The sequence below is a fragment of the Dendrobates tinctorius genome, unplaced genomic scaffold (genome assembly GCF_039654945.1).
Source record: "Dendrobates tinctorius isolate UK_male_01 unplaced genomic scaffold, ASM3965494v1 ptg000097l, whole genome shotgun sequence".
Classification (NCBI taxonomy): domain Eukaryota; kingdom Metazoa; phylum Chordata; class Amphibia; order Anura; family Dendrobatidae; genus Dendrobates; species Dendrobates tinctorius.
The window spans coordinates 30,443,946-30,470,070 of record NW_027361765.1 but is presented as its reverse complement, the minus strand read 5'-3'; the positions used below and the strand labels follow the sequence as shown (position 1 = coordinate 30,470,070).

The window sequence follows — 26,125 nt, the reverse complement described above, 5'->3', positions numbered from 1 at the left end:
CCGTTTTCACGCAGTTGCTGTTTTCACACAGTGACAGCTTTATGTCAAGATAGACATAGCATGTCATGATGCGGGAATTGACACCTGCTCATGACGTGCTATGTTCGTTATTTGTCATAAAGGGGTTAAGCGGCTTTTGACTGCCGTTATTATAGTAGCAGTGTGTTTTGATACGTACATACAGAGGCATAAGGTGCGATGTGCACCTCTACTGTACCTGTGTTATACACAGTCCTGTTACAGGGAAGCAGAGCTCAGATGTAGGTATTAACACACAATGTGATATCGATGACATATCCCAAACACCAGAGAAACAAAAGGATCAGACATATTCTACATGCCTGATCCCTAAGCCTGTCAGGGGAGAGTTGAGAGGCCCCGTTAGGCCTCACATGTACCCACGATAACCTATTAATGTGTCAGTGTTTTTACATGGACCATGTGTCCGTGCAAAACACATGGCGATATGTCCATTTTTTCCCCGACAGCGAGGATGAGAAGTGTCAATACAAGTCAATGGGTCTGGGAAAAACACGTACAGCACACGGATGACATCCATATGCCATCTGTGTTTAACATTGCAAAGTATAGGAGAAGCTTTGCAATTTATTTCCTTCTTCATCCATGCCGGAAAACACTAACACTGATGGTAAAAACGGACACACAGATGTAAAACACTGATGACACTGGAACCGGTTTTACACACATGCGTTTTATACGGACGTGTGAAGGAGGCCTTACATTAGATGGTGGATGTTCCTGCTACTAAAAGACTTAAAAATCATACAGATAATGGTGGAAACCATGGTCACCACTGATTTATGTATTAATGGAATTAGGACTGTTCACGTGATCATTCCTTGATAAAGAATGAAGAAGAATTAAATAGATCACACTTCCATGTATGAACCAAAGTCTTGAGGACAGAGATAAGAGGGAATCCCACAATAACTATAATAACTTATTGAAAAATGTAACGTCCTTATATTAATACATACTTCTAGCAATAGATAGTTACATGATAAAAATACATGTTGCATATTGTACACTTGGTATAAATGTACAAATTGTGGAAAAGAATACAGGCAATTATTCAGGACTTAAACTGGTGCCTTGGATGATGTGTCTAATTTTCTCTGCATCAGATTTCACATTTATGTTTGTAGGGTCAATCTTAATGGCAGCTTCATAGTCCTGTAGACCTGCAGGGTAGAAAAACAACATTATTGCCTGCACTATATTTGACATCTGTCTTTATTGTAAGGTGGCTGATAGACACACAGTGGATAGAAGAAAAACCTGGAGTAATGCTTTAGTCAATATAGCACAAAAAGGGGTTAATCAGCTATGTCAGGTCAACTAGGAGCAGCAGAATGGCTGCTCACCATATGTCCACTCCTGAGTGTGGTTCACTTGGTAAAATTATACCTGTTTGTCTCATACATGTCTGTGTATGGAGGTGTGCAGACCTCTTGGATTGAGTGCCTTTGCTGAAGGACTAAGAAGCTGGACTCTAAGCCAGGCAGGCTAACCAGCACTATTGTATGGACTTTCTTTATCGCCTTATTGGGGGACACAGATTACCATGGGGTGTATGCTGCTGCTGCTGCTAGGAGGCTGACACTATGCAAAAACAAGAAAACTGGCTCCTCCCCGGCAGTATACACCCACCGACAGATACCAAGTACCTCAGTTTGTGCTTAGTGCCTGTAGGAGGCGGACCGGGATCTTCCCAGATCCGCAGTTAATAATTCCTTTTTTCCTTTAGGGTTTTTAGCCGAACCTTTTAATCTTTTCTAATTTATTTTTCAGGATTCTCCATCGGGAAACGGTGTAGCTATCACCCTGATTTCCCATATCAGGCGGCTGAGCGAGCAGTGTGGTGTCACCCACATCGCAACTCTCAGTACCGCAGGCAGGACTTTTTCCCTATGACCATTTGGTGCTAGGGGCTGATGACAGGTGGCTGGTCCTTGCCAAAGCAACTCCTCACCCCTCTCCTGGGAGAGGGCTGAGAGGAAGACGGCGGTTGCCAGGGGTCACTTCTTCTCTCCCAGCAAGAGAACGCCGTCTTCTGCATGACACGGGTAAGAGGACCTCTCCCAGCGGCCTGCCAGCTATGCATGGCCCCTGCGGTCATCCTCTTCAGGGACGTCAGGTAAGATTCTGAATGATCCCTTCAGTCCCGCATGTCTCAGGAAGCACCTTCAGTACAGTTCCCTGTGTTTGAATCTCCCGCCCCTTTCCACTGCCAGCCGCGCGCCTCACACGTAGCCGCGCTCCCTTCTATGCAGAGGCACACATCAAACGGGGGTTTATCTTAACACGGGGGTTTTCACAGCGGGGTAAGCGCAGGCTCACCTTTATTTATCGGCGCCGTGGGCATCTTTTCTTCTCAGTATAGAAACTCAGGCTTGGGGGGGGGGGAGGGAAGACCGCGCCACTTTCACTTTCAGACGCGCTCCCTCCTCCCCGCTCTGAGCGCGCTCATTTTCACTCGGAATGAGCGCAAAAAAAGCGCACCCATTCCAGCCTATCACGGGGCGCCTTTCTCTTTAGGAACGACTGTCTCCCTTTTTACCGCGCCCCTCCGCTGCCATTATCCAATCGCGCCCTGACGCTAAGCTCCGCCCACCGAGATCCGCAGCCAGCTTCCTCTGCAAATTCACTTGCTTCCTGCGCTGCTTGGGGAACACTTCAGGGTTCTGCTGTTCGTCAGATTCTCGGTAGGCTCGGCGCTCATGTTCAAATTGGCTCTCCTCTGCAGTTCCTCTCTATTTCGTGCAGCCATACGGCGTAGCCTACCTATGATCAACCCCTCAACGGCTCTTTCTTTCAAGCCCACCGTTACTCATTACGCCTGTGCACGCTGTAAAAAGAAGTGGGCGTCAGGTCAGTCGTCTCCCCTCTGCCCGTCCTGCAGTCCTTCATCTATGTCGGCCTCTCAGGAGTACACAGATGCCCGGGATTAGGGGACTCCCCCTCCCCCAGAGTGGGCCGTCGCAATGTCCCAGTCGGTCTCTGATCTGACTAAAGTCTCTCAGTCCCTGGTCCAAGACCTAGAACGTTTAACTCAGCTATCTACAGCCACCTGTGCACCGACCGCCTCTCTTGGTGAGTCGTCCGCACCCGACCGCGACCTTCAGAGGGACAGACCAAGTAGGAGTTCTAGAAGCGGGTTCTGTCTGGCTCGTCCTCCAGCTCGCTAGGCCCTTCTGCTTCACCTAGGTTTCCCTCTCCTTCTTCAGAGGATGACCTTAGGTCAGACGACAATTCCCAATCGGGATCTAGCTCAGAAGCAGATAACATTTTTAAAACACGGAACATGGTCGATAGCTGAAAGGAGACTATCTTCCAAACCCTTGAAATTAAACAGGACAAGCACCCTTCTCAGGAATGTTCGGTTCCATTTAAATGAGCAAGGCCTCCATCCCGAACCTTTCCAAACAACAAAGAGTTCGATACTACACTAACCAAACATTGGGAGCACCCTGAGCAACGCTTCTCAGGCCGCAGGTACTTAGATGTCCTGTACCCCTTTTGATGTACATTTGCTCACAAAATGGACCAAAGCCCCCGAAGTGGATCCTCCCGTTTCTCGCATAGCCTCTAAGACTGTTCTATCCCTTCCAGACGGGGCATCGCTTAAAGATCCAACAGACAGGCAGAATCTTTGGCTAAGTCAATCTTTGAGGCATCCGGGGCCTCCCTCTGTCCTATTTTCGCATCCGCCTGGGTGGCGAAAGTCATTTCAGCTTGGGCTAAAATTCTTTGCAGGGCATCTTAGGCGGCAGCCCCTCAGGACGAGTTGGCAGATCAATCATACGGGTAAATACCTTTTGGCCGCCGCCTTGGATGTGGCCGGGTGCATAGCTAGGGCTAACAACAACATAGTAGCCATTCGCCGAGTCCTTTGGCTAAAGTCATGGAATGCGGATACCACTTCTAAAAAGTCGCTTACCAACCTGCCATTCCATGGTGCTAGACTCTTCGGAACCAAGCTGGATCAGATAATTTCCGATGCCACTGGGGGTAAAAGCGCTTCTCTTCCCCAGTCTCGACCAAAACGCTTTTTTAACAGAAAAGGTTTTCGGCCGTTTAGGCCTTTTCGTCCCTTCTCTTCCACAGAGAGATCTACCCAGCAAGCCCGGCCTTCCGCCTCTAGGGAGCGGGAGCAGAAAAAAACATCTTACAAACCCGCTCCCCGCTGGAGATCTAGAGGACAATACTCCAGGTCTCTGGAGCCAGTTCTGGCAAGTTTTCCTCCAAGTGACGGGTCACCCCCACCTGGAAGTTCTTCCAGGGTGGGAGGCAGACTTTCCTTTTTCGTGGACGCTTGGCTGTCTGTTGTCGACGACGCTTGGGTCAGGGAAATCGTCGCTTCCGGATACAAGATCGAATTTGCTTCCCCCCCAAACAAACGTTTTTTCCGGTCTCGATCTCCAAGACAGCAGTCCCAGATTCCAGGGTTCCTTCAGGCCGTCTCCTCCCTTCTTTCCGCCGGAGTGATCGTTCCCGTTCCCTCAAATGAACGGTTTTCAGGGTTCTACTCAAATCTCTTCGTAGTCCCGAAGAAAGACGGTTCCTTTCGTCCAATCCTGGACATCAAACTGCTCAATCGCCACGTGAAGATTCTCCATTTCAAAATAGAGTCCCTTCGATCGGTGATAGCCTCAATGGAGCCCGGAGAATTTCTCTGCTCTGTGGACATACGGGATGCCTATCTTCAGATGCCTGTTTGTTTGCAACATCAGAAATATCTTCGTTTTGCAATTCAGGAAAATCACTACCAATTCACGGCCCTTCCCTTCGGCCTAGCCTCCGCTCCCCGTGTTTTCACGAAGGTGATGGCGACAGTCATGGCCATCCTTCGCTCCATGGGGATTCTCATCATCCCCTATCTGGATGATCTTTTGATCAAGGGCTCGTCCCAACAAGACTGTCTTCAGAGCCTTCAGATAACCCTGGATACTCTGTCGCCTCGGATGGATAGTCAACAAGGAGAAGTCCATCCTGAGTCCCACTCAGCGTCTGACCTTCCTAGGCATGGAATTCAACACGAATCTAGCCCGGGTGTTTCTTCCGAGGGAAAAGTTTGTGGCTCTTTCCAAGGGAATCCGAATCCTCAAATGGCCAACGCCCATTCCCCTTCGATCCTGCATGAAGGTTCTGGGGAAGATGGTGTCCTCCATGGAAGCAGTGCCCTTTGCACAATTTCATCTTCACCCTCTACAGCTGTCCCTGCTTTCGGCCTGGGACAAGACCACGTTGTCTCTGGACCGCCCCATTCTCCTCCCTCTCAGAGTGAGACAATCCCTGACTTGGTGGGCAATGCCAGCGTCAGTTCTACAAGGCAGGTCCTTCCACTTCAGTGGCAAGTCATCACCACCGATGCCAGCCTTCTAGGACGGGGAGCGGTTTTCCTTCAGAGAACGGCCCAAGGACGCTGGAATCCACAGGGAGCTCTCCTCCCCATCAATCTTCTGGAGATCAGAGCAATCTTCCTTGCCCTTCTCCGCTGGCAGCCTCTCCTCGTAGGCAAGCCAGTCCGCACTCAATCAGACAATGCCACGGCTGTGGCGTACATAAACCACAAGGGGGGCACGCGCAGCAAGCAAGTAATGTCAGAAGTGGCAAAGATACTGCGCTGGGCAGAACGTTACATTCCGGAAATCTCCGCCATTCACATTCCAGGGGTGGAAAATTGGGCAGCGACTTCCTGAGTCGTCAAGGCCTAGCATCAGGTGAATGGGCTCTTCATCCCACAGGTCTTCAATCAGATATGCCAGCGCTGGGGCCCACCGGACGTCGATCTCATGGCATCTCGGATGAACCACAAGGTTCCACGCTTCGTAGCCAGGTTCAGGGACCCCCTAGCCGTCGCCTGCGACGCCTTAGTAATTCCGTGGTCCCAGTTCCAACTTCCTTATCTGTTTCCGCCTCTTGCCTTGATCCCTAGAGTGGTCAAGAAGATAAAATCGGAAGGCATCCCGGTGATTCTAGTGGCTCCAGACTGGCCAAGACAGCCTTGGTACGCGGAGCTGGTGAACATGCTCGCGGACGTCCCCTGGAAGCTTCCAGACCGTCCAGATCTTCTCTCGCAAGGCCCCCTTTACCACGAGAATTCTCAGTCTGAGTTTGACGGCATGGCCATTGAGGCCGCGATCCTGAGAGAATCAGGTTTGTCCAACCAGGTGATTCAGACTATGATCAGAGCCAGAAAAACAGCCTCTTCCCGCATTTACCATAGGTACTGGAAGGCTTTTTTCCGTTGGTGCGATGATAAAGAAGTCTTTCCAATGTCCTTCTCCATTCCATCTATACTTGGTTTTCTCCAGTCTGGCTTAGATGCGGGGCTGTCCCTCAGTACCCTCAAGGGCCAGGTCTCCGCTCTGTCTATCCTCTTCCAAAGAGAGCTCACTTCCTTACCGCAGGTTAAAACCTTTCTCCAAGGGATTGCCCATGTGGCTCCTCCTCATCATTCGCCGATAGACCCGTGGGATCTCAATCTCATTCTTAGCGCTCTCCAGAAGGCGCCGTTCGAGCCTATCCAGGACATTCCTTTATCCCTTCTCTCATGGAAGGTAACCTTTTTGATTGCCATTACATCCATCAGAAGAGTTTCTGAGTTGGCGGCCTTGTCATGTCGTTCCCCTTACCTGATTCTCCATCAGGATAAGGTCGTCCTCAGGCCTGTTCCTTCCTTTCTTCCAAAGGTGGTATCCTCTTTCCACATCAATGAGGATATTGTTCTCCCATCTTGTCCTGCTCCTTCTCACCCTCTTGAGAAGTCACTCCACAAACTGGATGTAGTTAGAGCCTTGCGTGTCTATCTCGCCAGGACCGCTTCACTTCGCCAGTCCGATTCCTTGCTGGTCATCTCTGAAGGTCACCGGAAAGGGCTTCCGGCATCCAAATCCACGATCGCTCGCTGTATTCGTTCTACCATTCTGGAAGCGTACCGACTTCAGGAAAAATGGCCCCCTCCGGGAGTGAGAGCTCACTCCACCCGGGCTGTGGCAGCCTCGTGGGCCGTTCGACACCAGGCTTCGGCTTTACAAATTTGCAGGGCCGCGACCTGGTCGTCTTTGCACACGTTTGCGAGGTTCTACAGGGTTCATACCCAGTCCTCGTCGGATGCAGTTGTTGGTAGGAAGGTTCTGCAGGCGGCGGCGGCGCACCGGCCGACCTAAGCCCTTCCTGTTCTTTCTTTCCTTATTGCTGTTCCCGCCCTTGGGACTGCTTTGGAACGTCCCATGGTAATCTGTGTCCCCCAATAACGCGATAAACAAAGATGGATTTTTGGTTCTTACCATAAAATCTCTTTCTTGGAGCCTTCATTGGGGGACACAGCACCCTCCCTGTTTAAGTTGTACCGTGTTGTGTCTTTGAGTCCCTTGTTGGGTTGGTACATATCTTTAGAGTTTTTTGTTGCTTCTCCTACTGCTTTTTCACCAACTGAGGTACTTGGCATCTGTCGGTGGGTGTATACTGCCGGGGAAGAGCCAATTTTCTTGTTTTTGCATAGTGTCAGCCTCCTAGCAGCAGCAGCATACACCCCATGGTAATCTGTGTCCCCCAATGAAGGCTCCAAGAAAGATTTTACGGTAAGAACCAAAAATCCATCTTTTCACTTTATGTTTTACTTTATGTCGGAAAAGGGCTGAATTTAAAGTTTTCCTGTGATGTGGTTTATGAGGACTGAAATAAACCAGCCGGATTTTAAACAAACAGTTCCTGTGATACCTCAGATCGCTCCCAAGGGAGTAGCATTGTTACAAAAAAAAAAAGGATATATTATTTACAGAGGACCTTTCTTTCACCAGTTTGAGCATATTGAACTGACCATAAAATGGAATAGTGGCTGCAGAGCTGATTTTTTTTTTTTTTTTTAAATCTCTCCTCTTCGTTGCAGAGATATTAGCTAGAAAAGTTTAAGTTATGTTGTAGCTCAACTGGGCATTACCAGAGATTAGTCTCTGGAGGTGTGTACTTCTTCGCCTGCATGAGGTTGACCAATATAAACAGGCAAAATCATGCAAGGGAAGAAAAGAACACGCCCTCCTCTCCTCAGTGATCTCTGCAACTACTGTGTGGAGCTACAGCAGAGCCTTCACAATCTCATCTCATGGCAGTCAGTGCGGAGGAAGGGCGAGAGCTGACAGCACTGTGAGTTAGGAGCCGGAAGCAGGGCTGTGGAGTCGGTAAGCCAAACCTGCGACTCCGACTCCGACTCCTCAATTTCCCTTACTCCGACTCCAACTCCGACTCCACGACTCAGACTCCGACTCCCACACATATTGCTTATATTTAAGTGAAAAATTTATTGTAGTACAATGTGAACCTCAGACATTTAATCATTTTTATGATCCAATAATCAAGATATTTAGATAGAACAGAATATATATTGGTGTACTACCCGGTTTTCATTCTTTTTGGTACAGATACGATATGGATAGACAGATATGGATAAATGGATAGATAGAGCAGATTTCTAAACTGCTTTTGCTATTGAAATTATCTATGAGCTCAAAAACCTTTCAGGTTATGCGGTTTTTTAAAAAGATGATCAGCTTTTGCAGCTGAAAAACGTATCCTCAAAAAACACAGGAAAAACGCTGTGTGTGAATGTAGCCTTAGATCAGGAATAGAACAGTCATTTATAGGACATTTCATAACTTTCCCATACTCCTATGAAAAAATATTCAGCACATCCTTCATTGAATTACTGTACCCAATTTATTATATATTTTAGGAGTCGGAGTCGGTCCATTTTATACCGACTCCAACTCCGACTCCACCAAAATGAGCTCCGACTCCGACTCCACGACTCCGACTCCGACTCCACAGCCCTGAAGGGTATGCAATGATACTCGGTAGCTGCAGAGATGGGTGAGGAGAGAATGATGTGTTCTTTTTTGTCCCCTTCATGATGCAGCATGCTTTTGAGTGCTCAATCTCATGCAGGGGAAATGCACGCCCCCAGAGACAGATCTCTGGTAACGCCCAGTTTAACTGTAACCTAAACCTACATTTTACAAGCTAGTATCTCCACAATGGAAAGAAGGGTGAGGTACGGCACTGCACGTGGAATGTGCAAGAATTAAGGAACATCAGACTAAGCAGTGGTCCATTGGCTGTGGGCTCGTAAGTCAGTGGACTACTAGATTACCCGGGGTATAACGCCACCAATAGACAATGATGCAAGATTTTCCCCTTGAAACCGGCTCTGACCCCTCCTGGGTCTTTGAGTGCCCCTCAGACATGGATTTGGGCCCCTTTTGGATGTCACAGAAAGGTGACCGAGGGTCCCTTGATTTGCTTGAGGAGTTCTCCAAAGCCAAGTATTTGTCTATGAGGCCATCTGCATTCTGGGGATCTCCTTGGCAACCTAGCATTCCATGGTCTTAGGTAGTGAGTGGATAAAACGGTCCACCACCACTTTTCCCGCCATTTGTGCCAGAGAGTAAGTAAAAAAAAAAAAAAAGTGCAACTGTATCCGACCAGGACCAACAGACTTCATTCTGCCTAATATTTAGTGATAAAAATTAAAATAAAATAACAATAAGCAGAATTAAATTTGTCTCATGTGAACCCTTGAATTTCCCACCTCTGCTGTGAATCATATCTTTCCACTTAGAACATTTTGAAAGTCACACTTACTGGGAATATGTGATAATTGTGTTTGCTGTGGGCCCAGTACGGAACGCACAACAAATGTTTAATTAACACCTTCATGACCGGAGGTATTTTCGTTTTTGCATTTGTTTTTTGCTCCCCTTCTTCCCAGAGCCATTACTTTTTTATTTAATGGTCAAAATGGCCATGTGAGGGCTTATTTTTTGCAGACAAGTTGTACTTTTGTACGACACCATTGGTTTTAACATACTGTGTACTGGAAAATGTAAAAAATTCCAAGTGCGGTGAAATTGCAAAAAAAGTGCAATTCCACAGTTGTTTTTTGTTTTGCTTTTTTACTGTGTTCGTTAAATGCTAAAATTGACCTGCCATTGTGATTTTCCAGGTCATTACAAGTTCATAGACACCAAACATGTCTAGGTTCTTTTTTATCTAAGTGGTGAAAAAAATTCCAAAGTTTGTTACAAAAAAAAAAATTGCGCCATTTTCCGATACCCGTAGCGTCTCCATTTTTCGTGATCTCGGGTTGGGTGCGGGCTTATTTTTTGTGCGCCGAGCTGATGTTTTTAATGATACCATTTTGGTACGATCTTTTGATAGCCCATTATTGCATTTTAATGCAATGTTGCGGCGACCAAAAAACCTAATTCTGGGGTTTTGACTTTTTTTCTCATTACACAGCTTAGTGATCAGGCTAATTCTTTTTTATATTGATAGATTGGGCGATTCTGAACGCTTCCATACCAAATGTATATATTTGATTTTTTTTTTATTGTTTTATTTTGAATGGGACGAAAGGGGGGTGATTTGAACTTATTTATTTATTAATATTTTTAAAAACATATATTTTTTTTTACTTTTGGCATGCTTAAATAGTCTTCACGGGAGACTAGAAGATGCCATAACCCGATCGCCTCTGCTACATACTGGCAATGATCAGATCGCCTGTATGTAGCAGAATTTCTGACATGTTATGAGCGCCGACCACTACGCGTAGCTCATAGCAATCCAACAGTGACAACCATAGAAGTCTGCTGGAGACCTCTGGTTGTCATGCCAATCCATCGGCGACCCACGATCATGTGACACAGGCGACGATGGGCGGGATTTCCAAAGCATTTGCTGGAAGCACGTGTTAAATGCCGCTGTCAGAATTTGACAGCGGTATTTAACTAGTTAACAGCCACGGGTGGATCGCAATTCCACCCGTGGCTGTTAGAGGTAAAACAGCTGACATGTGCCGGGAAAGATGTGGGCTCAGCGCCAGAGCCCACATCAAAGGGAGGGTGTCCGACATCGGCGTATTATTACGCCCAATGTCGGAAAAGGGTTAAGTAATGATCAACCATGCACCTTGTCATTTCAATGTCTTTGGGGCTGATATACACAGCCAATTGTAGTTTTAGTGCCTTTAAAGGGAATCTGTCACCAGGTTTTTGCTTCCCAATCTGACAAAAGCATGATATAGAGCAGAGACCCCCGATTCCAAAGATTACTCACTTACTGAGTGACTTGCTGCAGTTTTGATAAAAATCACTGTTATATCTGTGGCAAATCTATCAGTTTTCTGACTGCTGAGCTCTGTGTAGCCCCGTCCATACCAGTGGTTGGCAGCTTCCTGGGTACGTTGTGCATAGGCAGAAAGCTTCCAATTAATATTGGTGGCAGGGTTATACAAAGCTCATGAATATGGGGGAATACATGGCAGCATGTTTACTAGTCCTCTAGTGACAATCCCCTGCTAATCTAACAGCGATTTTCTCAAAACTACAGGAAGAAGCCCAGTAAGTGACATCACTGGAATCGGGGTGTCTGTCTCTATATTATTGTCTTCTCAGATTAGGTGGCAAAAACCTGGTGACAGATTCCATTCCATTGAAACAGCATCACGTATGTGTAACAGTGGCTCCATTCAAAGTTCTCTGCAGTGAGGAGGATGGGAGGGCTCTCAGGACCCCTGTACTAGTGATTGGAGAGATACCAGTGATTAGACATGTATAACCTAATATACTGTAACTATTGCGAGAAAACCCCTTTTACCGACCGCTTTCAACTTTAATGGAGCCATATACTAGTAAATTGGAAGTCATCGCAATAGGAAATTATTTGGCGTCTGTCTTATCATGGCAATTTTTGGAAATAGTGGAAAAAGCGGCCATGTTAGTTGTCACTCTTGAATCAGCTTTTGTGCATCATCTTTAATGTCTTGGCACGATAGAAAGAGGTGAGTGAGTAATTGTGGACTGGTGACTTTGTATAATAGGGTATGAGTGTTTTCTTTGTATTGATCAAAGATAGTTTTATGCAATGCTTCATTTTTCTATGGACCGAGAAGTTGAAGCATTACATATTTGTGCTCATGTAAAAAATACACAATAAAGTGCTGGAGTGGAAGTTTACATCATGTCAGTGACTTTCTGTAGTTATTGTGCTGGCTAGCGACAGTGTTCCGTTGCACAAACTCATCCCAAACAATACAAAGAAAACTGCTTTATTCAAGAAAACCTTGAAAAGTCTTAGTTTGTTCTATTCAATGTCGGAAGCCCTTGAGGTAGAGCGGTTTCTCGCATCTGCACTTTTTCCAACAAGTAATTGCAGAAGGCGAAGATTAATAATGATGACCTTTGAGACAATATGGAGAGCATGAGAACAATACATCTTTTTATCTTGCTTTTAAGGCTTTGCATACATTCCTTCATTCACAAGATGCCCTGCTTTCATAAGACCACTCAAACATCAAACTGTTATATGCAGAGAAAGGATAAATTATCGATCAAGATAAACTGTCGCACAGGAGTGGGCTATTGTCTCCGCCATTTTATATAGAATAGAAGTTCTTCCATTTGCCAGTCTGAGCGCCATGCACATTAACACCATGAGTCGTGACATATTATTTTTGTTATTATTCATGTTATTTTGTCAGCAGAAGAAATAATGTTATGAGGTTTTTGTACTTAAAGGGAATCTGTCAGCAGGTTTTTGCTACCACATCTGAGAGCAGCATGATATCGGGAAAGAGACCCCGATTCCAGCAATGTGTCACTTAGTTTACTGGGTGCAGCAGTTGTGACACAATAAAAGTTTTTGGATGTAATATGTAACAGAGCTCAGAAAACTAACTCCGCCTACACCACCGCTATCTATGTACATTGTCTATTGACAGTGAGCTGCTTATAAGGAGGGGGAGTGGTCGGACAATTAGGCACTAGTCCGGGCAGCGATAATATCCTTGTGATAAAACATTCATTGTAAGGAATCAGCACACAGCCTAATAAGTGACACATCCCTGAAATCTGTGTCTAAGCCCCCACCTCATGCTGTCCTCAGACAACACAGCAAAAACCTGCTGACAGATTCCCTGTAAACATATAGCACTAAGAGCAGCAGAACATGAATATCTCTTTAAAAAGTGGTTTTCTCAAAAGGAATCTTCAGTAGTGAAGTGGTCCTTGCCTCCCGTCTTCTGCCAGGGGCAATATAATCCTGAAGATTAACAGTTGATTTACTTATTTTACCCACTTATTCAGTGCCATTAATTCCCCAACGCTTTACAGACATCTTCACCACCATCCCCGATGTAAAATCCCTAATAGGTCTTTGGAGGAAACCAAATAAATATGGGGAAACCAAACAAGCTCCTGACAGATAGGATTTGAAGCCAAGAACTCAGTGCTAACCACTAAGCCACGTTTCTGCCTTGAGTATGGTCACACTGCTGGTCCGGATTGAGCACTCTCCGAGGCTGCTAGCAAAGGCATCCATGCCTCTACAGAATGGGAGACGGGCACAGGGACTGAGGCTGACCAGATGTGTTGGAGATTTTGGAGAGATGTGAGCAGCAAAAACTCAGATGCCATACTGAGCATCTAAACCAATCCACAATACTATGAAATATTACTTTTCGGTTTTTATTACTACACAGCGAACAAATCTTTACCTTCCACATAGAGCTCCAGCTCGCAGAAGGCCGCGCCACGTCTTACGTAAGCCTTAAGCCTGGCTGCAGCATTGTCCGGGACTGGCGGAGAGAGCAGCTCCAAAGCCTACATTATTCGCAACATAATAGAAAGAAACATCAACTTTATTATCACATTTGTAGTGAAGTGATAAAAAAATGTTCATAGAAGTTATTTTGTACAGACTCAAATACAGCAGATTAAAAAACGCAAAACACACCACGCCTACACTACAGTAATGACTGGCACAGCCTTATGGGGGAATCATCAGAAAATGACCAATTGGTTAAATCTGTCTTTTATGTTACATATATTTTTAAAAACTTCATGTTTGCATTTTTTTCATATTACAAAAATATATACCGTAATTATATATAACGGGCTAAGCGTCACTCTGTCTGAAGCCTTTATAGACTGCGCAAGCGCGACGCGCCTGTGCAGTCTGGATCCAGACAGAATGAGGCATCCAGCGGTGAGGAGTGTGTATGGGGTCGGAGATGGCGTTACTGTACACACTGCATACCGCCATCTCCGACGCCATACTTACCTGACCGGGAGGAGCGTTGCCGCGGCGCATCTCTTCGGCCGGAATCGCGCATGCGCATAGCGCGATCCGGTGCCATTTTACTGAAGACACATTTGCAGTGTGTCTTCAGCAATATGGCGCCGGACAGCGCTATGGGCATGCGCGTAATCCGGTGCCAGACTCCTCCCCCGGCCTCCAGCAGAACGTGACAGCGCTGGACACAGGAAAGAAGGGTGAGTATAATTTTTTTTTTGTATGTTTGTAGTCTAATAGGGGTGAGGGTGACCATACATATCAGAATAAGGGGGGTGAGGGGACCATGCATACCAGGAAAGGGGGGTGAGGGGGCCACGCATACCACAAAAGGGGGGTGAGGGGACAACGCATACCACAAAAGGGGGGGTGAGAGGACCACGCATACCACAAAAGGAGGGTGAGAGCACGCTTATCACGAAAGGGGGGTGATGGGGCTACGCATACCAGTATTGGGGGGTGAGAGGACCATGCATACCAGTATTGGGGGGTGAGGGGACCACGCATATGAGGAAAGGGGGGTGAGGGGACCACACATACCATGAAAGGGGGCTGAGGGGACCACGCATACACGAAAGGGGGGTGAGGGGGCTACGCATACCAGGAAAGGAGCGGGAGAGGACCACGCATACCAGGATTGGGGTGTGAGGGGACCATGCATACTACGAAAGGGAGGTGAGGGGGCCACCCATACCAGGAAACGAGGGTGAGCGGACCGTGTATACCAGGATTGGGGGGTGAGGGGACCATGCATACCAGGATTGGGGGGGTGAGGGGTAGCATGCATACCAGGATTGGGGGGTGAGGGGACCATGCATATCAGGATTGGGGGGTAAGAAGACCATGCATACCAGGATAGGGGGGGGTGAGAGGACCATGCATACCAGGATGGGGGGGTGAGAGGACCATGCATACCAGGATAGGGGGGTGAGGGGACCATGCATACCAGGATACGGGAGTGAGAGGACCATGCATACCAGGATGGGGGGTGAGAGGACCATGCATACCAGGATAGGGGGGTGAGGGGACCATGCATACCAGGATACGGGAGTGAAAGGACCATGCATACCAGGATGGGGGGTGAGAGGACCATGCATACCAGGATAGGGGGGTGAGGGGACCATGCATACCAGGATGAGTAATAGGGTGCCATGTTTACCAGGATTGGGGGGGGGGGGTGAGGGTACCATGCATACCAGGATAGGGATGAGGGGTGCCATGCGCACCAGGATAGGAGGGGGGCAGCACATACCAGGATGGGAGACCATACACCAATAAAAATGCTCACCACCCAGGCGTAGAAAGGGTTCATAGCTAATACATATATATATATATATCATATATATATCACTTTTGGCACGACATTTGCTATAAATATATGTAAGGTTGTATTTCATCAAAATGTTTTGGTCTGTAAAGCACCACTCCAGCGTTTTTTTATTGCACCGCTGGAGTGGCGCTTTATATGTAACTAGCTGAAGAGCCCGGCGATGCCTGGGCATAGTAACCAACTGTGGTTAGTTATAACAAATTATAATGATTATATTGCACATAAAAACCGTGCATCTAATCCTATCCTGTGTGATACTGACTGCTGAGCCGTGTATCTTATCCTTTTCTGTGTGATACTGTCTGCTGAGCCGTGTATCTAATACTTTTCTGTGTGATACTGTGTATCTAATCCTATCCTGTGTGATACTGCCTGCTGAGCCATGTGTGTAATCCTCTCCTGTGTGATACTGACTGCTGAGCTGTGTATCTAAAGGGCCTGTCACACTAAGCGATATCGCTAGCAATATCGCTATAACGTCACTGGTTTTTGTGACGTTATAGCGATATTGCTGGCGATATCGCTATGTCTGATACTTACCTCCGACCGCTCCCCCGCTGGTTATCGCTGATCGCGCGAGAACGTCCTGGATTGATTCTCGTCGTCAGCTTCCTGCTGGGCTTCCTGTGGCGCCAACGAGCGACGCGTGGACGCGGGCGGGAGGACGTCAGGATCGCCTCGTCTGACAGGTAAGTAGCGACCCCCGACCCCTGCTATGTCGCTGGTAAGATCTGCCTGTGTGGCAGCTCACTAGCAACCACTTAGTGATGCACCAGCGATCCTGACCGCGTCATATCGCTGGTCGGGATCGCTGGTGCATCGCTAAGTGTGATAGTACCTTTATCCTATCCTGTGTGATACTGGGCTCTCCCTGCAGTCTCTGTCAGAGGGTGGTCTGTGTTGGCACGGTTATAAATTGTGTTATTTCCAGCTTTACAGAAGGACGATAACACCATAGAAATGATAAGAATAATAGGCCTCAGTTACCACAACTGTCTACAAAGAAAACTGTTGCTGATAGTAACCAATCACAGCTCATTTTTCATCTTTTAAACAGCTCTGGGACAGCGTGGCGAGTTTTGAGTGGCGACTTTTGTGTTTTGACTTTTATGTGGCGAGGTTGGTGTATGTGTGGTGAAATGTGTGCTGAGGGTGGTATATGTGTTGAAGCACGTGGTAGTGTGTGGCGCATTTTTGTGTGTGTTCATATCCCCGTGTGTGGTGAGGATCCCATGTCAGGGGCCCACCTTAGCAACTGTACGGTATATACTCTTTGGCGCCATCAATCTCATTCTTTAAGTCCCCCTTGTTCACATCTGGCAGCTGCCAATTTGCCTCCAACACTTTTCCTTGCACTTTTTCCCCATTATGTAGATAGGGGCAAAATTGTTTGGTGAATTGGAACACGTGGGGTTAAAATTTTGCCTCACAACATAGCCTATGACGCTCTCGGGGTCCAGACGTGTGACTGTGCAAAATTTTGTGGCTGTAGCTGTGACGGTGCGGATGCCAAACCCGGACATACACACATATACACCCACATTGAGCTTTATATATTAGATTCCCTTGCTGCTGCCGCCTTCATCGTTTTCCAGCGTCGCTCCCATCGATCTCGAATGAAAAGTGACCTGCTGAAAATTCCAGTGTGTCATGGAGAGCACCAGAGGTCACTTTCAATACAAGTCTGAGAGCCTTGTTCTGTCCCTCACAGATATACACTGAGCTCTTGTGATGTAACCTCAGGCCAGTCAGAAGCTGTGCTCACAAGATGGCGCAGCGGGACCGTAGCGGGACCGTAAAACTGAAGACGCCAGAGGGTTAGTTTATGGACAGGGGACTTACATTTAAAGCGCCACTCCAGCACTTGAAAAAAAAAAATGCAGGAGTGGTGCTTTAATGCTTGTGTACCCCTGCTATTAACCACTCTATCAGCTATAGTTCCTTGCAGACTTTTTGAAGTTTGGAGGGAGAAGGCCAATAAGTCCGTATATAATAGAAAACTAAATTCCCTAATTCACCAAGTATCAGTAGAGCACACTGTGTACCACTGCATGAGCAAGGGTAGCATTTCATTACTAGGGAAAGGAGACGGTGTTAAGCTTTGATCATGAATGGCTGTGTATGTATGCACCACATGCCCAGGTTCTCACACCGAGATGTATTTATTAATGGACTTGTGCTGGTTTAGGAAGCTCCTCTCTACTTACGTGCACTGTGTTGATTAATCCGGTACATGCTGCCCTGGGTGGAGACTGGCACGCCATTAATATGGTGCATCGGCACTGTATGTATCATTGAGAGCATGACCATAGACTGAACACCGTGTACACTCCTGTTTCCTACCTACTGCTGCTACATTTGTGGTTTTATCTTAGTATTTAAAATCTGAACTCGGATGCCAAGTTTTAGCAATAGCAAAATTATTTTTTTTTAGCAATGATAGATGAGAAAATAGTGTCTATGAAATAAAATTAACCGTGTTGTTTGCAAAGCCATGGTTATAATAGTGTAGAGGTCAGAGACACTTACATAGCAGATTATTACCGGCAGTATAGGAGAATGTTTTGTAAGGTACAGTCTATTTGGCATATGACTATATACATCCCTATGTAATGGGGAGCTCATTCACAAGCCACAAGAAGAATGGTCTTCAGAGACTATGCCGCCATTGTGACTGCTGCACAATAAAATCAATCTTTCCAAGGACATGTAAAGCTTCAATGGATTGTTCTTTAATATGTCTATAGCAGTGTCCAAGTGCGTGCGAGAATCATACAGAAGGTCTTTTATGTTATACCTTAGAGGCGTCTTCAATTGTTTTATGGAGGTTTCTTAATTTGAGATGGCAGGCTGATCGATTAAGGTACAGGCTTGGCATCTTGCTATTTAATCGTATTGCAAGGTTCAAGGCGTTGACAGCTGCTAAGTAGTCACCAGCAGCAAAAAGTTTACTGTGGCCAAGAAGAGGAAAAAAAAAATGATGATTAGGCAAAGTTCTGAAATACTGTGCAACACTGATGTCAAGAAAAACAACAACATTAAAAATCCCAGGATTTAGGGACCCACGGGGTTGATCTCCTTTTTATACACCCAGTTACTAAGCAGGAGATGCTCCTCATCGCCAGTGTTGGAGGACAGGAATACCCGCCCTATCAGAGGAGGATTGGAGCAAGGCCTTCACCTCCCAACAATATGTTTCACCAAGAATTAACGACCAGCTAGTCCAAACGTATATTGTCCATCAATGCTACCCAACAAGTAGCAGGTTATATAAAATGGGTAGATCCACCACTGCGGATTGCCATAGGTGTGGGGAAGAGGTGGCCTATTTTATACTCCTGATGTGGTATTGCCCTCCTATTCCAGACTTTTGGAAAGAGGCAATAGCTATCCTCATCAAGATCACACAACCCCCTGTGCCCCTCTGCCCTTAGGTGTTTATTATGAATCCTTAATGAGGAGAAGCCAGGCTCACAACCCTTACTCTCTTCTCAGGGATACATTCATTTTAACTCACAAGGCTATCGCCAGGAGATGGATAGTTAGAAGACTCCGCAAATTTCACACAGGGCCAATATGCTAAATACTGCAGCTTCCTATGAAAGTGTGGTATAGACAAATAGACATTGTCCTCAAAAATTTGGTAAGGTATAGAAACCTTGATTTGAGTTTCCTGCGACTCACATTAGCCCCAGACGATGAGGAGCATTCTCTCATGATAAAACATGTGATATTTGGTGCCTGACATAGGCGAGTTCTGGTTACAATATGACCCATGGTATGTTAAGGGCAAGGTTATCTTTGCCTGACAGTATTAATGAGCAATGAAAAACGCTGTTTGTGCGTTTGTTCTATGATGTAACCTTGTTATGTTGTATAATCTCCAATAAAACTGACTTATCATTCAGTACGTGTAACCCTTCAGACGTACACTAGGATTTCTCCATCACAGCCATCCCGCCCCCATTATCCACACTGCGTGTTGCAATCCGGTCATTCGATTCCAAAGAAACACTGAAAGTGACCTGCTCAACTGTGCAAAAATAAACAGGCAAAGCACAAAATACTGATGACAAAAAACAAGCTGTGTGCATCAGATTTCTGAAATCTCAAAACTTTGCTGGTACTATATAATGCAGCTGAAAATTTGCATAAAAAACCCCAAAAATGCTAAAAAAAAATCCTAGTGTGAACACAGCCTTATAGTGTGAGGTCTGTGATAGTTAGTTACATAACAATTGTTCATAATAGCTTTTCTCGATATTCTTCGGTGAATTAGATGTTTGTTAATATAAACATCACATTTACCTCAGTATTTCTATCTCCGTACATTTTTTTTAATTTCTTATTTTTATTTTTGTCCTTGGTGGGTAACAATCCACTGTATCTTACATTTCAGAATTCTGTGAACAATATATGGATTTTATTTGCTAATTGAATTTGTAATAGAGTGACCAATCAAATTTTATAGGTATTGTGATGTCACCACCTGCTTGTATAAAGGCCGACAGTGATCTATGGCCTGTACACACCTGATCAAGAGGACGGACCATCCTTGAAACGCGTAGTGGAATAAAAGGATTTTTATCCTACCCGGACCTGGATGTCTCCTCCTTGCAGCGCCCAATACATGCCGCTTTCCTTTTTTTCCTTCCTTCATTCATCGAGCTCTGTGCTTTCTGCAGTGGGGGGTCTGCGGTTGGTGCAGCAGCCATCCGGGGGGGTCGTAAGGTCATTCCAATGTTGTGCATGGTGAGCAACACACACATTAAAGGTTTCCTACTTGTGGCTCTGCAGTTGCTGCAAAACTACAACCACCATTTTGCTTTGCAGGATTAGGGACACCAGAGAATCCTGACTGCACGCAGTGAACGCAATGTGAGGATTCTCAAGTCTGCAGTCACAGAGCGATTGCAGACTTGTAGCCTAAGGCCAGACGACCCCTTTAAGGACCAGATCCAGCAGTCACGTCAGGCGACCCCAAGAACCGCCTCGTACCTCCCAGAATCAGTGGCTCTTAATTGGCCAGCCTGGCATGATGTCCTTGTTGTCATGTGATGAACATGTATCTCCACAACAGGCAGTAGATGCCGGGAGGTAGGGGCAGTTATGAGGGCTTTCTGACATGGCTGCTGGATCCGGTCCTGTGAACAATTCACACCAAATCTAGTTGGAATACTTTGCCGTTTGGTTAGGTTCTCAGCGTTCCAGGCCAGAAGTTAGAAATGACTGATGTGCCCGATAGAACAGGTCTCATGAATCGATTCACACCAACTCTAGTTCCAACGCTTCTAATACATGCACTTGTTCCAAAGTCTACTAGATGAAGGTGGTATTTCTGTGGTAACATTGTGCGGAAATAGCACATAATGTACTAAAGGTAAAAAACAACAACCTAATACGTCCCATGCTTACCCATGTGGGACATCTGGTACTGCACACCGCGTCCTCCTACAAAGCCCAGCGCGAAACGTGCGTTGGGGCTAGGGACCCGGTGTGCTGTACCAAATGTCCCACATGGCTAAGCGTGAGGCTATTAACATTTGACTCCTTTGCACTTAGCAATTTAACTCTTTGTCATACATATTGGTTCCTGCTGTTTCTGACTGACCATGCACCAGTGACTATTTTGAATTGATTCCGGGCATTCCCCGGCTGGTATCTTGTATCATGACAGGATAAAACAGATAGGTCACAGTGTGTATATCCTATATGTATATGGGAGTTTATTTGTTTTATGCTGATATAGCTTGATACATTACTGCTATCCGTGTTCTGTGTGTCATCACTATCCTATGATCAACATTATTGGATTTTTTTAAAAATTAATGTTGCATTACGTGTCTTGTTGTATTTAATAAAGATTGATAATTTTTATAATATTTAGTACTCAAGAATTTTTCCTTTAGACGTTACACTCCATTTTTCTCTGTAGAATTATGTATAATGGGAGTTGTCCTGGTGTTCCCATGTGATTTGGCATCTCTCACTGGGTAGTGTGGATTGATGCTTATAAATATGTTGGATTGTGTTAAATTAAACCTATGGGCGACATAGCCTTCTCTATACATATACAGCGGGATACATCACAGCAATCGTGGATGTAGGTTGAGAGCTTTTCCCTGCATTTACGTCAAACAGAGGCTGAAATTTTGATATGATCAGAGTCTATAGGAAAAGGAGAAAATTGACAAAAAAGTCCCAGTTTCCTAGGAACCTGAATAAACCACTTACTTCCCTTTGTCCTTCAGCCATTCTGGGTTTTTTTCTTCGTCCTTTAAGTCTTGAAGGTCAAGATTGTCAGTGTTCACAGCTCTGCGGGCTTCTGCCTGCTTCTGTAACCACTGGAAGATACATCAGCAAAGAATAATTAATCTTCTGATAAGCCTTTACAGCTGCTTATTTTCCCCATACACCATAAGTGGTAGAATAAAGTCAGTGGCCGTCATGAGGTCACACAGAAATGGACGTCCACTGGCCAAATGTCTTGTGTGACCAACGTTTCCTTACTTTTCTGATTGCGGCAATAAACTGCTAAACTTATGCTTCTGCCGAAAAGCTATTTTTCTTCTGGACACCAGCCTGTAAGCCTAAGTCATTCTATTATCACTGCTTTAGAAATTGAAAGGTCTGGAGATACAACACATAGCACAAAGGGCACTTGCCACCAGGTACGGACTGGGGCTGAAATTCAGCCCTGGCATTTGAAATCATATACAGTTGTGGCCAAAAGTATTGACACCCCTGCAATTCTGTCAGATAATACTCAGTTTCTTCCTGAAAATGATTGCAAACACAAATTCTTTGGTATTATCTTCATTTAATTTGTCTTAAATGAAAAAACACAAAAGGAATTCTCCTAAAGCCAAATTGGATATAATTCCACACCAAACATAAAAAAAGAGGGTGGACAAAAGTATTAGCACTGTTCGAAAAATCATGTGATGCTTCTCTTAATTTGTGTAATTAACAGCACCTGTAACTTACCTGTGGCACCTAACAGGTGTTGGCAATAACTAAATCACACTTGCAGCCAGTTGACATGGATTAAAGTTGACTCAACCTCTGTCCTGTGTCCTTGTGTGTACGACATTGAGCATGTAGAAAAGAAAGAAGACCAAAGAACTGTCTGAGGACTTGAGAAACCAAATTGTGAGGAAGCATGAGCAATCTCAAGGCTACAAGTCCATCTCCAAAGACCTGAATGTTCCTGTGTCTACCATGCGCAGTGTCATCAAGAAGTTTAAAGCCCATGGCACTGTGGCTAACCTCCCTAGATGTGGACGGAAAAGAAAAATTGACAAGAGATTTCAACGCAAGATTGTGCGGATGTTGGATAAAGAACCTCGACTAACATCCAAACAAGTTCAAGCTGCCCTGCAGTCCGAGGGTACAACAGTGTCAACCCGTACTATCCGTCGGCGTCTGAATGAAAAGGGACTGTATGGTAGGAGACTCAGGAAGACCCCACTTCTTACCCCGAGACATAAAAAAGCCAGGCTGGAGTTTGCCAAAACTTACCTGAAAAAGCCTAAAACGTTTTGGAAGAATGTTCTCTGGTCAGATGAGACAAAAGTAGAGCTTTTTGGGCAAAGGCATCAACATGCATTCAAAGAAAAGAACACAGTCCCTACAGTCAAACATGGCGGAGGTTCCCTGATGTTTTGAGGTTGCTTTGCTGCCTCTGGCACTGGACTGCTTGACCGTGTGCATGGCATTATGAAGTCAGAAGACTACCAACAAATTTTGCAGCATAATGTAGGGCCCAGTGTGAGAAAGCTGGGTCTCCCTCAGAGGTCATGGGTCTTCCAGCAGGACAATGACCCAAAACACACTTCAAAAAGCACTAGAAAATGGTTTGAGAGAAAGCACTGGAGACTTCTAAGGTGGCCAGCAATGAGTCCAGACCTGAATCCCATAGAACACCTGTGGAGAGATCTAAAAATGGCAGTTTGGAGAAGGCACCCTTCAAATATCAGGGACCTGGAGCAGTTTGCCAAAGAAGAATGGTCTAAAATTCCAGCAGAGCATCGTAAGAAACTCATTGATGGTTACCGGAAGCGGTTGGTCGCAGTTATTTTGGCTAAAGGTTGTGCAACCAAGTATTAGGCTGAGGGTGCCAATACTTTTGTCTGGCCCATTTTTGGAGTTGTGTGAAATGATCAATGTTTTGCTTTTTGCTTCATTCTCTTTTGTGTTTTTTCATTTAAGACAAATTAAATGAAGATAATAATACCAAAGAATTTGTGTTTGCAATCATTTTCAGGAAGAAACTGAGTATTATCTGACAGAATTGCAGGGGTGTCAATACTTTTGGCCACAACTGTAGGCCCATGCTGTCCTGCATGGAGAAAAGCAAGATTTACTACAAGACCAATATTTCTAATGATACCCGTGGCCTGCTGGGGTAAGTGACGGAGTCAGCGACTTGGTGCTCCATTACAACTCTTAACAGTATGGGTGTCTTGAGAACATCAATTCTGTTAACAATGTAGCAGACAAGGCAGACCATGACCAGACAGGTCCTTCTGGCATTTGCCAGAATTGCCAGATGGCCAGTCCGGCCCTGCTTGCCACAGATCACAGTATGCAAATAAACTTTGCAATGATAAAAACATGTAAAAGATTATGCTCAAGTGTTTGATCATTGCCTTCTCCCCCATTATCAACCTTCTGCAAGTAAGCTTTCTATTTTACAAAGCGGATCTGTTATCGGTGGGCTCCTCCACATTCTCCTGACTTTAATATGCAAGAAAATGTGAGCAAAATATTTAAGGGGACTGACCACTTAGTACAATCCCTACTTGTTAGGCTAAGTTCACATGTGCAGTAATCATCCGTGTGAAAGGAAACCAGAAACAACTAGGTATTGCAGGACTAGAAAAATCATGCAGACAGCTTCTTCGTCCGGCTGAAAAAAATGATTCCAACCAAATCCGTTTTTTTTTTTTTTAAACACTGAAGTCTACGGAAAACAGAACCAGTAAATAGCCATCTGCTTCTCTTCCAATTGCAAGGACCCATTTTTTGTCTACTGGATCAGTTTCTAGTGTATGATTACTTTACATTCACATGTCCAGTGGTCGTTTGTTTAAAACTGATCCAGTAAGAAAAGAATGAATATGTATCAGATGAAAGAAAAATGTATGGCTGTTTAATGGATCCGTCTTCCATAGACTTTAATGTTAAAAAAATGGATCTAGTTGCAATAATTTTTTTTTTTTTTGCAGAACAAAAAAGTGGTGTGTGCACTACTTTTTTGTACTGCTAAGAAAACGGCTGCTAGGTCCATTTCAAACAGATGATTACAAGACATGTGAACTAAGGAAAAGTTAATATGTACAGTAATCACCCGTTAGAAAGGATTAAGCAGCAATCCATTGACAAAAACCCTCACTCTCTATGTACCTGCTCCCCACTCTGACTAAAGCCCCTAATACAGATTAGACCAACATTGGCTGAACCAGCCGATATCGACAGGTTCAAGCGACAGTCTACTGTGCATGTAGGCTCCAAACAGAAGATCATCTGGGGAGTTATGGAGGTAGCTTGCCTGTTTTTGGATGGCTGCTAATTTTGTTCTCCCTGAAATAAGCTACGACATATATCTGGCTGTGCTCTTTCATAAAAAACACAGGAGCACTCGGCAGACCAGGCGCACTAAAGTATGGGAGAGATCACAGAGTTAGATGCCGATGAACTATTGATCGATCCATCATTTGGCTGATGGCTGTTATGATTGGGTCACCGAGGAGGAAAGCAAGACCAAGCCAAGCCACAGAAAACCAGAAAGGTTGGTAACTAAGCAGATTGCAGACCCCTGATCCTATCCACACAACTAGCAGTAGCCGCGGAGCAAACCTACGATGATCCTAGACGCCTCGACACAGCCGGAGAACTAAATAAGCGTAAAGCAAGAAAGAGGAAATCTAAACTGCCCCAGAGCAGACCCCAAAGGAATAGATAGCCCTCAAACATATATTGTCGGTGAGACAAGATGAAAACACAAACGCCGGTAGGAAAATAGACTGAGCAAACGATGGGGCCCACACTAACTAGACAGGACAGGAAAGGAAAGACTGTCTACAATCACGCAAAAAACCCTGCAAAAAATGTCCAACACGTCTGATAGAAAAATACTGAAGTCACTAGACTTCGCCCACTATATCAGCACTCTGGTATATTCTGAAAGGAGAGCAAAAAGAGGCCAATCTAATAAGGGACAAAAACAAGCTGGCACAAGCAATAACATAAGGATGGAAATTCAGCACAGCCCCAGCCGGAGCTGGCTGAACACACAAAACTGAAATAGACAAAACCAGATCAAATGTGAACAATAGCAAAAGAACACTTAGCTGAACATGCAGGGACTGAGCTGGAAACTAAGACCTCAGGAGGCAGGAAAAAATCACCAGCAGGGATAGAGTGAGTCGGCTATCTTAAATCCAGTCAGAAACTCCAGATCTCCAGTCATCCTCCTCATTATCAGGTGGCAGGCCTCTGTTAATTAGATCAGCTCCATTACCTCCAGTAACCACCAGAGGGAGCCCGGAAAGAGAACTCGCGACCCCTCTGTCAATATAACCAGCTCCACTACCTTCACTAGTAACCAGAGGTAGGCCAGAAAGCGAATTCACAACA

At 45.4% G+C, this 26,125-nt stretch overlaps 1 protein-coding gene across 2 annotated transcripts in view; it reads right to left on the bottom strand.

The window, feature by feature from the left end:
• Positions 1 to 692: 692 nt before the first annotated feature.
• The window catches only part of DNAAF4 (dynein axonemal assembly factor 4), a 61,834-nt gene continuing 36,401 nt past the window's right edge, over positions 693 to 26,125 (bottom strand). For both annotated transcript variants that reach the window (XM_073587018.1, XM_073587017.1), the window contains exons 6-9: positions 21,719 to 21,828; positions 18,282 to 18,435; positions 13,577 to 13,682; positions 693 to 1,202 (exon numbers count right to left, since the gene is read on the bottom strand). In XM_073587018.1, coding sequence (XP_073443119.1) covers positions 1,090 to 1,202; positions 13,577 to 13,682; positions 18,282 to 18,435; positions 21,719 to 21,828 — 483 coding nt within the window. In that variant the 3' untranslated portion in view covers positions 693 to 1,089. The remainder of the gene's footprint in view (positions 1,203 to 13,576; positions 13,683 to 18,281; positions 18,436 to 21,718; positions 21,829 to 26,125) is intronic.